General features: G+C 45.1%; 1 protein-coding gene across 1 annotated transcript; it reads left to right on the top strand.

Moving 5' to 3' along the window:
* The first annotated feature begins 11,009 nt into the window (after positions 1-11,009).
* TMT1B (thiol methyltransferase 1B) lies at positions 11,010-13,442 on the top strand. Its single transcript, XM_060113941.1, is given in 4 exon segments — positions 11,010-11,507; positions 13,204-13,278; positions 13,280-13,348; positions 13,350-13,442. Coding segments are annotated over 4 exon segments (735 nt in total).
* Positions 13,443-13,723: the final 281 nt, after the last annotated feature.

Raw genomic sequence — 13,723 nt, 5'->3', positions numbered from 1 at the left:
AAATAAATAAATAAATGAAATAATTTTTTTAAATGGTTTAAACGGTTACTTTTGTGTTATGCATATTTTACCAAAACTTTTTTAATGAAAAAAAGGGATTATTCGTGCTACCTTCTTATAAATCTCCTGTATAAATCTCCTCCTCTCTGTCCCCACCTCCGTTGTTCCAAATGTCATTATCCCTTTGACCATTGCAAATCCTTTCTCAACTGGTCTCCCAGCCTCCAGTCTTTTTTCCTTAAATCAATCATCAGAGAGATGTTTCCAACAAGCCAATCAAACCACATGACTGCTTCCCATTACCTGTAGGATAAGATCCAAACCCCTTAGGTTGGCATAGAAGGTCCTCAGTGATATGGACCCTTTTCTCAATGATCTGGACCTTTTATTCATCCATCCAATAGATATGTGTTGAATGGTCCCTGAGACATGCACTGGAAATGACCCCGAGGGCATGGCAGTGAAGAGGAAAATATGCTGTCTGGCACTGTAGAGCTAACTCACCAGAGAAAACAGCAGTTTTTAAAATATAGACCAATTTTTTAAATTACAAACTGTGATGAATCTATTGGTCATGAGTTTTGTTTGTTGTTGTTGTTTTTGTTTTGGGCTCAGCATGTGGGATCTTAGTTCCCTGACCACCAAACCAGGGATGGAACCCGTGCCCCCTGTGCCCCCTGCAGTGGAAGCACAGAGTCCTAACCACTGGACCACCAGGGAATTCCCTACTGGTTGTTTATTTGACACACACGTTTTCAGTGTTTACTACTTGCCAGGTACCGTGCTAGGTACTGGACATGTGGTGATAAGGAAAAAAGACACAATCCTTGCTCTTATGGAATGTATTAACAGACACTAATTAGATAGCAACAGCAATAAACACTAATTGCAAACTAAGCTAAGGACTATTGCCCTAGATGGGGGAAGGAAAGCAGTGCTTGATCTAAGATCTCAAAGGTGAGTAAAAGGTAACTAGGCTGGAGGGAGGAGGGGACTGCTGAAGAGAAAGGAGCATAAGAGGCAAAGGAAATGACAAGCTCAAAGGCCCTGAAGCAAAAAGGAGTGAGCACAGGAGGAACTGTGTGAAGAAGGTGGTATGGCTGAAGCCTGGGGGCAGGGAGACTAGAGAGGTAGGCAGAGGCCAGAGCAGGCAGGGCCTCTGGGCCACACTAAGGAGTTTGAATTTTATGTTAAAGATAATGGAAATTCACTGAAGGATTTTAAGCAGAGGGTGGAAGTGGGGAGACCAGTTACGAGGCTGCTGCAGTGCAGCAGGCAGAGGAGGGCTGTGGCCTGCCTGGGGTTGTGCCAGTCGAGATGATGGAAGCACATGAGATTAAGATGAATCGAGAGGTAGAGCTGAAAGGATTTGGAGATGGCTTAGATGTGGAAATGAGGGGAAAAGAAAAATCAAAAATGAGTCCAGCTTTTAAACATGTTTGATGAAGAACTTTTGGCTGGTGTTGTAACTGTGTATCATGACTGGTTGTTTCTTTCTTTTTTTTTTCTTTTTTTCTTTTTTCTGCTGCTGTACGCGGGCCTCTCACCGCCGTGGCCTCTCCCGTTGCGGAGCACAGGCTCTGGACGCGCAGGCTCAGCGGCCATGGCTCACGGGCCCAGCCGCTCCGCGGCATGTGGGATCCTCCCGGACCGGGGCACGAACCCATGTCCCCTGCATCGGCAGGCGGACTCTCAACCACTGCGCCACCAGGGAAGCCCTGGTTGTTTCTTTGTGTGTGTGTTTGTTTATAAAACGTTCTCTAAATATAATTACTATTCTTTGTAAGCTATTTATTTAAAATAAATTTGAAAACCTTTAAAAAAACCAAAAAATGAGTCCGAGAATTACGTTACAGTTTTTCAGGTATGATAATATTGTAGTTATATTTTTGTGTTTTGTATCTTTTAAAGGTGTAGACTAAAATATTTAGAGATGAACTGAAAAGATTTGCTTCAAAACAATACTCGGGGTTGGGAGGGGAAAGTGGATGAAGACGTGGGCAGAGCAGGACTAACCAAGGGTCAACGTTTGTTAGGGCTGGGGACCGCACTGGTGGTCCAGGACCGTCCAGCCTCCCATTGCAGGGGGCCCAGGTTCGATCCCGCACACTGCAACTAAGACCCAGCGCAGCCAAATTAACTAATTAATTAATATTTTTAAAATTTAGGAAAAATTCCGGAAGGTTTCAAAAAGAAAAAAAAAGTTGTTGAGGTGGACGACGTATACATGGGTTCATTGTACTATTCTGTTAACTTTTGTATATATTCAAAATTTTCCATTATACAAAGTTTTCAAAGAGAGAACGATAAGATGGAAGAAGGAGGAGGAAGAAAATGAGAGGGGGAGGGGAGATTGAAAGGAAGAAGGAGAATAAATTAAGTCCTAGGTTTTAGCTTGAGCAGCTGATGGTGCCATTTACTGAGCTGGTGAAGAGAATGGGCAGAGAGTGGAACAAGAGATTTAAGGAGTATCGTTAAGTCCCATTTTGGACACTTTAAGTTGGACACATCCAGGAGGCATGCTGAGGAAGATGTCATGTAGGCAACTAGATATGCAAATCTGAATGAAACTCAGAGGAAAAATCTGCACAAAAGAGATAAATATGTGAATAATTGGCATATACATGGTGTTTAAAACCATGAAAATGGATGGAATTACTTAATGAGAGAATGTAGACAAAGGGAGATCCAAGACCAAATCCAAAGAAACAAAATTTAGAGGGTTGAGTAACTGAGAAAGGAGTCTGAGAAGTAACACCCGGGGAATGGTATAGAAAAAGGAAGACTGTTGTTGGGACAGACTAAAGGAGATAATATTTCAAGGAGGAATTAGTAGCCAACTGAAGCTGTTAAGGGGTCAAATAAGGTAAGAACAGGGTCAGAAAGAGAAAAGTAAATACCGTATGCTAACACATATATATGGAATCTAAAAGAAAAAGAAAAAAAATGGTTCTGAAGAACCTAGGGGCAGGACAGGAATAAAGACGCAGATGTAGAGAATGGACTTGAGGACACGGGGAGGGGGAAGGGGAAGCTGGGACAAAGTGAGAGAGTGGCATGGACATATATAGACTACCAAATGTAAAGTAGATAACTAGTGGGAAGCAGCCACATAGCACAGGGAGATCAGCTCAGTGCTTTGTGTCTACCTAGAGGGGAGGGTGAGAGGGAGAGGCAAGAGGGAGGGCATATGGGGATATATGTATATGTATAGCTGATTCACTTTGTTATACAACAGAAATTAACACACCATTGTAAAGCAATTATACTCCAGTAAAGATGTTAAAAAAATAAAAGGATAACAACAGGGAATAGCCACTGGATCTGGCAATGTGGAGGTCATCAACAGCCTTGATAAGAACAGTTTTTATTAGAGCGATGGGTTGGAGGGGGTAGAAGAGCGAATGAAAGGTGAGGAAATTTAGATAACATGAGCAGGTGACTCAAGAAGCATGACTGTGAAGTCCATCTATAAAATGAGGTTAGCTAAAGGGAGATGTGGAGTCAAGAGAGAGCTGAGTTTTATTAACCTGACATATATTAGAGTACATTAGTATGTTGAAAGATCCAAGAAGGGGTAGAGATAAATGATTTAGGAGAAAAAGGAGATAAAACTAAGATTAGAATCCATAGCAGCATTGTTCATAATACCCAAAAAAGTGGAAACAACCCAAACGAACATCAACTAATGAATGCATAAACAAACTATAGAATATCATACAATAGAATGTTATTTGGACATAAAAAGGATGAAGCATTGATACATGCTACAACATGGGTGAACCTTGAAAACATTATGCTAAGTGAAAGAAGCCCATCACAGAATGCCACATATAGAATGATTCCATTTATATGAAATGTCCAGAATAGGTAAATCCATAGAGACAGAAGGCAGATTGGTGTTAATGGGAAAGTTGGAAGAAACAGAGAGTGACTGCTAATAAGCACAGAGTTTCTTTTGGGGGTGATGAAAATATTCTAAAATTGACTGTTGTGATGGTTGCCCAACTCTAAATATACTAAAACCACTGAATTGCATAATTTAAATGTGCGAATTTTATGGTATGTGAATTGTGAATTATCTCAATAAAGTTGTTATGTTATATGAGTAATAAAAAAGGTTGGGCTATAATAGAGACCTAAATAGAGAGATTAACTCTGGACAGGAGTAACAACATAGCCTCCATTATAATAAAGCAGGAAGGATGGGAGAAGATTCAGATAATCTGTAAGTCTTGTGATAGAAAAGATAGAAGTTTACATCTGATAGTTTCTATCATAAAGGATGAGATAAATTCATCAATTAAGAGTAAGGGTAGGGCCTCCCTGGTGGCGCAGTGGTTGAGAGTCCGCCTGCCGATGCAGGGGATACGGGTTCGTGCCCCGGTCTGGGAGGATCCCATATGCCGCGGAGCGGCTGGGCCCGTGAGCCATGGCCGCTGAGCCTGCGCGTCCGGAGCCTGTGCTCCGCAACAGGAGAGGCCACAACAGTGAGAGGCCCGCGTACAGCAAAAAAAAAAAAAAAAAAAAGAGTAAGGGTAGAAAAGAGGTTATAATAGGTTTGAGGACAGAGGATTTGGTATGAAACATTCATCTCAATACTTATTTAACACAATTAAGTATTTTTATCTCAACCCCAAAGTCCACATCATTCTTTTTTTTTAATTTTTATTTATTTTTGGCTGAGTTGGGTCTTCATTGTTGCGTGCAGGCTTTCTCTAGTTGCAGCGAGCGGAGGCTACTCTTCATTGCAGTGTGCAGGCTTCTCATTGCAGTGGCTTCTCTTGTTGTAGAGCACAGGCTCTAGGCACGTGGGCTTCAGCAGTTGTGGCACGTGGGCTCAGTAGTTGTAGCTCACGGGCTCTAGAGCACAGGCTCAGTAGTTGTGGCGCACGGGCTTAGGTGCTCTGCAGCATGTAGGATCTTCCCAGACCAGGGCTCGAACCCGTGTCCCCTGCATTGGCAGGCGGATTCTTAACCACTGCACCACGAGGGAAGTCCCCCACATCATTCTTAATGGGTACCTTAGCCAAGGTCCAGTCAGGCAGTTTCACTCTAGCAGTTTCAAACAGAAGCAGTGTAAGGTAGAGAACTGGTTTAAAGGGAGAAGTTAGGAAGGTTGGATGAGCGGCAGGAAGAAAGGGTGATACCCAGAGATCATAAGCTGAGAGCACCCTTGGGCTGGATCCCACAAACCCCTGCTGCTAGTCTGCTGTGGACATTATCACAACATGTTCCCCATTTGCCAAAGAGGGCAGAGCTAGAATTGCTGAAAAAGTACAGCCTTTGGCTCAGGCTGACAGAGCCTTGAATCACCCATCTCCACTGCTGCTACACAACCACCTCTGCCCACAACAGCCATCCTGTCCAGCTAAAAGCAGGAAGATGCCCTCTTCCTACCACAGTCTGACCTCCCTCGAATGCTTACTATTGGCAGAACCCACAAGCACGGGAGCCAGGTAATTGTAGTCTGCAGACTCTTCATCCCAGCAAAATAGAGCATAGTATAATAGGGTGGGTGAAAGCCTGAGAGAAAATAGGTATAACCTGTGGGAAAGCATTAGATGTATTCCCATTAATTTCAAGAACAAGGAAAGGAATTTAGTGTACATACTACTATTTAACATTGTATTGAAGGCATTAGTGAAATCAAGTAAGCAAGAGAAAGAAATAAAAGGTATAAAAATTGGGAAGGATGGAAAGAAAGAAGTAAAATTATCATTATTTACACAGATCTTTTTATACCCAATAAGTCCAAATAATTAAATAGAAACAATTATTATAAACAATGAGAGAATTTAATAAGATGACTAGGTGGAAAATGAACAAACATAGATCAAAAAAGATGATATATACATGCAAATGGCAACCAATTAGAAGATACAATGAAGAACAGACTCCCTCTTATATTAACCAAAAAAGTAAAATAACTAGACAATAGAAATGTTCAATATCTTTGAAATACTGCTGAGGGGACAAAAGAAGATGTGAATAATTGAGAAGACATAGTATACTCTTGGATAAAAAGATATGTCAGTTCTCTCTAAAATATATTTAATACAATCCTAATAAAATGCCCACAGCAAACATCATACTCAATAGTAAAAGACTGAAATCTCCTTGAAGATAAGGAACAAAAAAAGGATGACTGCTTTCACCACTTCTGTTCAACATAGCATTAGAAGTTCTAGCCAGAGCAATTAGGCAAGAAATATTAATTTAAAAGTATCCACACTGGGGCTTCCCTGGTGGCTCAGTGGTCGAGAATCTGCCTGCTAATGCAGGGGACATGGGTTCGAGCCCTGGTCTGGGAAGATCCCACATGCCACAGAGCAACTGGGCCTGTGAGCCACAACTACTGAGCCTGCGCGTCTGGAGCCTGTGCTCCGCAACAAGAGAGGCCACGATAGTGAGAGACCTGCGCGCCATGATGAAGAGTGGCCCCCGCTTGCCACAACTAGAGAAAGTCCTTGCACAGAAACGAAGACCCAACACAGCCAAAAATAAATAAAATTTAAAAAAATAAATAAGAAGACCCCAAGATCACTATTTTAAAAAATAGTATCCACATTGGTGGGACTTCCCTGGTGGCACAGTGGTTAAGAATCCGCCTGCCAATTCAGGGGACAAGGGTTCGAGCCCTGGTCTGGGAAAATCCCACATGCCATGGAGCAACTAAGCCCGTGTGCCACAACTACTGAGCCTGTCCTCTAGAGCCTGTGAGCCACAGCTACTGAGCCTGTGTGCCCCAACTACTGAAGCCCACGTGCCTAGAGACTGTGCTCCACAACAAGAGAAGCCACTGCAATGAGAAGTCCACACACTGCAACGAAAAGTAGCCGCCACTCACCACAACTACAGAAAGCCCATGTGCAGCAACGAAGACCCAATGCAACCAAAAATCAATCAATAAATAAAATTGATTCTTAAAAAAAAATCCACATTGGAAAGGAAGAAGTAAAACTATCTTTGTTTACAGATGATATGATCTTACATGTAGAAAACCCTAAAGATTCCACACACAAAAAAAAAGCTGTTAAAACTAATAAATAAATTCAACAAAGTGGAAGGCTATAAAGCCAACACACAAAAGTCAGTTGCATTTTTATACACGAACAATGAACAGTCTGAAAATTCCATTTACAATAGTTTCAAAAAGAATAAAATACTTAAGAATTAACTTAACCAAGGAGGTGAAAGACTTGTGCAATGAAACTGCAAAACATTGCCAAATTAAACTAAAAAAGGTATAAATAAATGGAAATACATCCCCTATTCATGGATTGGAAAACTTAATATTGTTAAAATGTCAATACTGGAATTCCCTGGTGGTCCAGTGGTTAGGACTCCGTGCTCTCACTGCCGAGGACCCAGGTTCAATCCCTGGTGGGGGAACTAAGATCCCACAAGCCGTGTGGGAAAAAAAAAAAAAAGTCAATACTACCCAAAGCAATCTCTAGATTCAGTGCAATCTCTATCAAAATCCCAAAGATATTTTTTGCAGAAATTGAAAATTTCATCCTAAAATACATATGGGATCTCAAGAGACCCTAAATAGCAAAAACAATCTTAAAAAAGAAAAAAGAACAAAAGTGGAAGAATCACACTCCCTGATTTCAAAACCTACTACAAAGCTACAGTAATCAAAACAGTATGGGGACTACCCTGGTGGCACAGTGGTTAAGACTCCATGCTCCCAATGCAGGGGGGCCTGGGTCTGATCCCTGGTCAGAGAACTAGATCCTACACATGCATGCCCCAACTAAGAGTTTGCATGCCACAACTAAGGAGCCAGTGATCCACAACTAAGGAGCCCATGAGCCACAACTAAGGAGCATGCCTGCTACAACTAAGACCTGGTGCAACCAAATAAATAAATAAATCTACATTAAAAAATAAACAGTATGGTATTAGATAGGGAATTCCCTGGTGGTCCAGTGGTTAAGATTCTGCATTTCCGGGCCTCCCTGGTGGCGCAGTGGTTAAGAGTCCGCCTGCCGATGCAGGGGATACGGGTTCGTGCCCCGGTCTGGGAGGATCCCATATGCCGCGGAGCGGCTGGGCCCGTGAGCCATGGCCGCTGGGCCTGCGCATCCGGAGCCTGTGCTCCGCAACGGGAGAGGCCACAACAGTGAGAGGCCCACATACCGCAAAAAGAAAAAAAAAAAAAAAGATTCTGCATTTCCACTGCAAGGGCCGTGGGTTCAATCCCTGGTCGGGGAACTAAGATCCTGCATGCCATGTGGCCCAAAACAAAAAACAGTATGGTATTGGAGTAAAGACAGACATATAGAGCAATAGAATAGAACAGAGTCCAAAAATAAACCCTCAATTACATGGTCAAATGATTTTTGACAAGGGTGCCAAAACCATTCAATGGGGGAAATGGAAGTCTTTTCAACAAATGGTGCTGGGGAAATTGGATATCCACATGCAAAAGAATGAAGTTAAGCCCTTATCGAACACTACACACACACACACACACACACACACACACACACACACACACACACATGCACACGCACAAATTAACTCAAAATGGATTAAGGACCCAAATGTAAAACCTAAATCAAAAAACCTCTTAGAAGAAAACAGGGAAAAACTTCACAGCATTGAATTTGGCAATGATTTCTTGGGTAAGACAGCAAAGGCACAGGTAACAAAGAAAAAATAGACAAATTGGACTTTGTGAAATTTTTTTAATTTTGAACATCAAAAGCCACTATCCCCAAAGTAAAAAAGCAACCTACAGAATGGGGGAAAACATTTGCAAATCATATATGATACCAGATTATTACCCAGAATAGAAAACTCCTAAAACTCAACAACAACAAAAACAAACAACCCAATTCAAAAACAGGCAAAAGACCTGAATAGACATTTCTCCAGAGAAGATATATGAATGGCCAATAAGCACATGAAAAGATGCTCAACATCACTAATCACTAGGGAAATGCAAATCAAAACTACAATGAGATAGTACCTCAAACCCATTAAGACAGCTATCATCAAAAAAAAAAAAAAAAAACCCAGCAAACAATTGTTGGCAAAGATGTGCAGTAAACAGAACACTGTTGGTGGGAATATAAAATGGTACAGCCGCTGTGGAAAACAGCATGGTGGTTCCTCAAAAAATCAAAGATAGAATATCATATGATCAGCAATTCCGCTTCTGGGTATATACCCTTTAAAAGAATTGAAAGCAGGCAGGGTCCCAAAGGGATATTTGTGCACCTGTTTTTTTTGTCTTTTGGCTGCACCATATGTGGGATCTTAGTTCCCTGACCAGGGATCAAACCCCCGACCCCTGCATTGAAAGCACAGAGTCTTAACCACTGGACCACCAGGTAAGTCCCCTATAGCAGCATTATTGACAGTAGCTAAAACATGGAAGAAACCCAAGTGTCCATTGATAGATGAATGGATAAGCAAATGTGGTGTATACATATAACAAAATATTATTCAGCCTTAAAAAGGAAGAAATTCTTCAATATGGTACAACATGGATAAGCTTGAGGACGACATTAAGCTAAGTGAAATAAGCTAGTCACGGAAGACTTCACTTACATGAGGTACTTAGAGCAGTCACATAGAATCACAAAGACAGAAAGTATAATTGTGGTTGCCACGGGCTTGTGGGGGGAGGAGAGAATGGAAAGTTACTGTTTAATGGATACAGAGTTTCAATTTTACAAGATAAAAAAATTATGGGGGTGGATGGCAGTTATGGGTCTACAACTGTTAATATATTTAATACCACTGAATTGTACACTTAAAATGGTGAAGATGGTAAGTTTTGTTATGTGTATTTTACTACAACCGAAAAAAAAAGAAAGAAAAAAATTAAATGATACCACCAAAACAAAAGAATAATTATACATTTTAAATAAATGAATAAATAACCGTTCCACATGCAGGTATTTACACACAGGAAATACAAGCATATATCCACACAAAGACATGGACATAAAAGTTCATAGCAGTTCTATTTGTAATAGACAAAAACTGGACACAATCCAAATGTCCGTCAACAGCTGGATGGATAATTTATGGTAACTCCATAAAATGGAATACCACTCAACAATAAAATGAATGTTGATTTTCTTTTCTCTAAACAAAACTTCCTTCGGCCACTATGCATGGGCACTCTACAAGAGGGAAAGTCCAACAGCCTCAAGTCTCACGAGGAGCATTTTCCAGGGCCATTGGTGGCCTCTGGGGGAAGACGACTTTAAACAAAGTCCCTGCTTGGGGCGCGTGCTCTGTCCAAGTCCACTGCCTCTGTCCTGCCGGTCAAACCCACTGTGCCCCGGCCAGCGCGGGGCTGAGGGATAAGGTCTGGGACAATTCCTGAGTCAGGCAGGGATGAACTATTTCAGGAAAGTGTCTCCCACACGGCGCTGCTGGAGCCAGGGCAGCCCCTGTGCTGCTGCCTAGCAGAGAAGTTTTGTGACCGCACCCCTGGGGTTGACACATTCTTCTCTGTGTTTGGCTTCTATCTGGGGCAGAGGCATGTTACAGTTTACAAAGCCCTGGGGGTGTTCCAGGGACACCCAACCAGAATTTCCAGCTTGCATAAACTGAGCAGAACCTGAGCCCGGAATGAGGCCGGGACGTGCCACAGGAGTCCTCTCTGCCCGGGCATTTGGCCCCCATGAAGCTGTGATCTGAGACGTAGCTCCCCTCCCACTTCCCGCGTCCCTCTGAGACGATCAGCACACACCAGCCTCTTTAACTGGGCACAGCACCCCAGAACTCAGGACACACTGGCACCACCTGTTTCTTCGCCCCCACGTAATAAAATTGGTTGAAGAGCCTACGGGACTTTGGGACTGGTGCCCTCTGGAGAGATTTCATACATCAACTCCACCCCAGCAGAGAGGAAACTGCCGAGTAGGAGACAGGGAACAAAGTCCTATCACTGGGCGAAAGGAGACTCGAGTCTGCAGCGGCGGAGCAGAGAGACAGGCCAGTCACCCAAGGGAAGCTCCACTCAGAGCCAGGCTACCATGGACACCCTGGTCCGACTCCTGCAGCTGCTGGTGCTGCTCCTGCCCCTGCCCCTGCACCTCATGGCTCTGCTGGGTTTCTGGGAGCCCCTGTGCAAGACCTATCTCCCCTACCTGATGGCCATGCTGACAGTCAAGTGCAACCGCAAGATGGACAGCAAGAAACAGGAGCTCTTCAGCCAGATAAAGGGGCCGGCAGGAGCCTCGGGGAAGGTGGCCCTGCTGGAGCTGGGCTGTGGCACTGGTGCCGACTTCCAGTTCTACCCATCTGGCCGCAGGATCACCTGCCTGGACCCAAACCCTCACTTTGAGAAGTTCCTGACAAAGAGTATGGCCCCAAATAGGCATCTTGAATATGAACGGCTTGTGCTGGCTTTCGGAGAGGACATGAGACAGCTGGCCAGTGGCTCCATGGACGTGGTGGTCAGCACCTTGGTGCTGTGCTCGGTGCAGAGCCCAAAGAGGGTCCTGCAGGAAGTTCGGAGAGTACTGAGGCCGGTGAGCAGAATGGGAAGTGTATGGGCACGGGGCAACAAACGTAGCATCAGCCAGGGCACCCAGGATGGGGAATCTCAGGCACTAGTGCATTAGACACCCACCCACCCCCACCTGCTGGTGAACAGGAGATATGACCAGGGCCTGGATGGGGCAGGATAGGGTGCTGTGAGAGCACACAGGTGATCCACCTAACAGAGGGGGAAAGAGGGGTGAAGGACACCTAGGGATGTGGTGTTTAAATTGAGATCTGCCCTCAGATCTCAATTAAGCAGGGGGTGGAGGGAGTGGCGGAAACAAAAGAGTGTTCTAAGTAGAGGTATTAGGGGTAGTGGAATCCATAAAGTTTGGAACTGGGTGTGGACAGAAAGGAGTTTACGATGATTTCCAGGTTTCTGGCATGAGCGACTGGTGGAGGGAGGGAGGGAGGGTAGAGAGAAGTGCCATTTGCAAGATAGGAGAAACCTGTTTTGGACTTGTTAGGTCTGTGGTGCCATGGAGACAGCCAGGCAGAAAACCCAGAGGCACTTGGAAGTCCAGATCTGGAGGTCAGAAAAAGATGTAGCCTGGAGCTTTAGATTTGGAAGTCACCAGCTTGTAGCTGGTAAATTCCAAGCACATTGGAATTTGAGACCGAAACAGGAAAGGCCGTAGAATATCTGGCTTGTATCACCTGTTGGACATTTCCTTTTGGATTCGTGCTTTCTGGAAGGTTTAAATTCATTAACGTTAACAGTTAATTAGGGCTTCCCTGGTGGCGCAGTGGTTGAGAGTCTGCCTGCCGATGCCGGGGACGCGGGTTCGTGCCCCGGTCCGTGAGGATCCCACATGCTGCAGAGCGGCTGGGCCAGTGAGCCATGGCCGCTGAGCCTGCACGTCCGGAGCCTGTGCTCCGCAACGGGAGAGGCCACAACAGTAAGAGGCCCGCATACCGCAAAAAAATAATAATAATAATAACAGTTAATTATAATTTTTGGTTGGTTTTTTTGTTTTGGGTGCATGAGATCACCTAGGGAGGGTACAGTGAGGAGGGAAGAGCTGGAGGAACCCCAGCTTACTCAGGAGCCCTTTCCCTGGGATGCTGGCTGAGATGTCCGGGATGCAGGCGTCTTGGTCTCGGGAGAGGGCTCAGCCGAGCATCTCTGTATCCAGTGAGATCTCTGCTCCTGGTTCTCCACCTCCCCATCTGTCTGCCCTCGGCTACGCTGTCCTTCAGGTCATTGTTTAAAAGTCTCTCACCGAGGGCTTCCCTGGTGGTGCAGTGGTTGAGAGTCCGCCTGCCGATGCGGGGGACGCGGGTTCGTGCCCCGGTCCGGGAAGATCCCACATGCCGTGGAGCAGCTGGTCCCGTGAGCCATGGCCACTGAGCCTGCCCGTCCGGAGCCTGTGCTCCGCAACGGGAGAGGCCACAGCAGTGAGAGGCCCGCGTACCGCAAAAAAAAAAAAAAAAAAAAAAAAAAAAAAATTCTCTCACCGGTCATGGCCCCTTGGTCACAGGAGGCTCTTCACGCTCACTTTGAGTTGGGAGGTAAGAGCCGGGGGATGCAGAGAAAGTCACAGAGCAGGATGATCTCCCTGCAGGCCAGCACCTCCCACTCCACCAAGAGGTTTTGACCAGGCTTGGGCAGCGGGATGGAGGTGAGAGTAGAGGAAGGTTGCGGAATGGAGCAGGTAAGTGACGCTCTCTCTTCTCTCCCAGGGAGGAGTGTTTTTTTTCTGGGAGCACGTGGCTGAGCCACGTGGCAGCTGGGCCTTCCTGTGGCAGGAGGCTTTAGGGCCCCACCTGGAAACACACTGGGGACGGCTGCTACCTCACCAGAGAGGCCTGGAAAGATCTGGAGAATTGCCCAGTTCTCCGAGCTCCAAATGGAACGACAACCCCCTCCCATCAGGTGGTTACCTGTTGGGCCCCCTATCATGGGAAAGGCGGTGAAATAAGCCCCTCCTTCTCCCACCTCTGCGGGGGGAACCTCTAACTTCAACCCTTCCTTGTGCAGTGAAAAAGCTCTATTCCCATCCTGACTACGGGGAGGAAACCGTTATACCCTGTCATACCCTAACTGCAAATTCCGGGACTGGGTCTCCCAATTTTTGCCCACTACCCCTAGGACAACTCCCCATCCCTTCCCCGTGTTCCCCCCACTTCTGAGACCACACCCACGTGCCCCAAGGACCTGGTCACAAAAGTCACCAGTATCCCTGCCAGGCCCCCTGGGCTC

Source organism: Mesoplodon densirostris, chromosome 11 (genome assembly GCF_025265405.1).
Source record: "Mesoplodon densirostris isolate mMesDen1 chromosome 11, mMesDen1 primary haplotype, whole genome shotgun sequence".
NCBI classification, from domain to species: Eukaryota; Metazoa; Chordata; class Mammalia; order Artiodactyla; family Ziphiidae; genus Mesoplodon; species Mesoplodon densirostris.
Note: the sequence above shows the minus strand (reverse complement) of the source record. Positions and strands in the feature narration are given on the sequence as shown.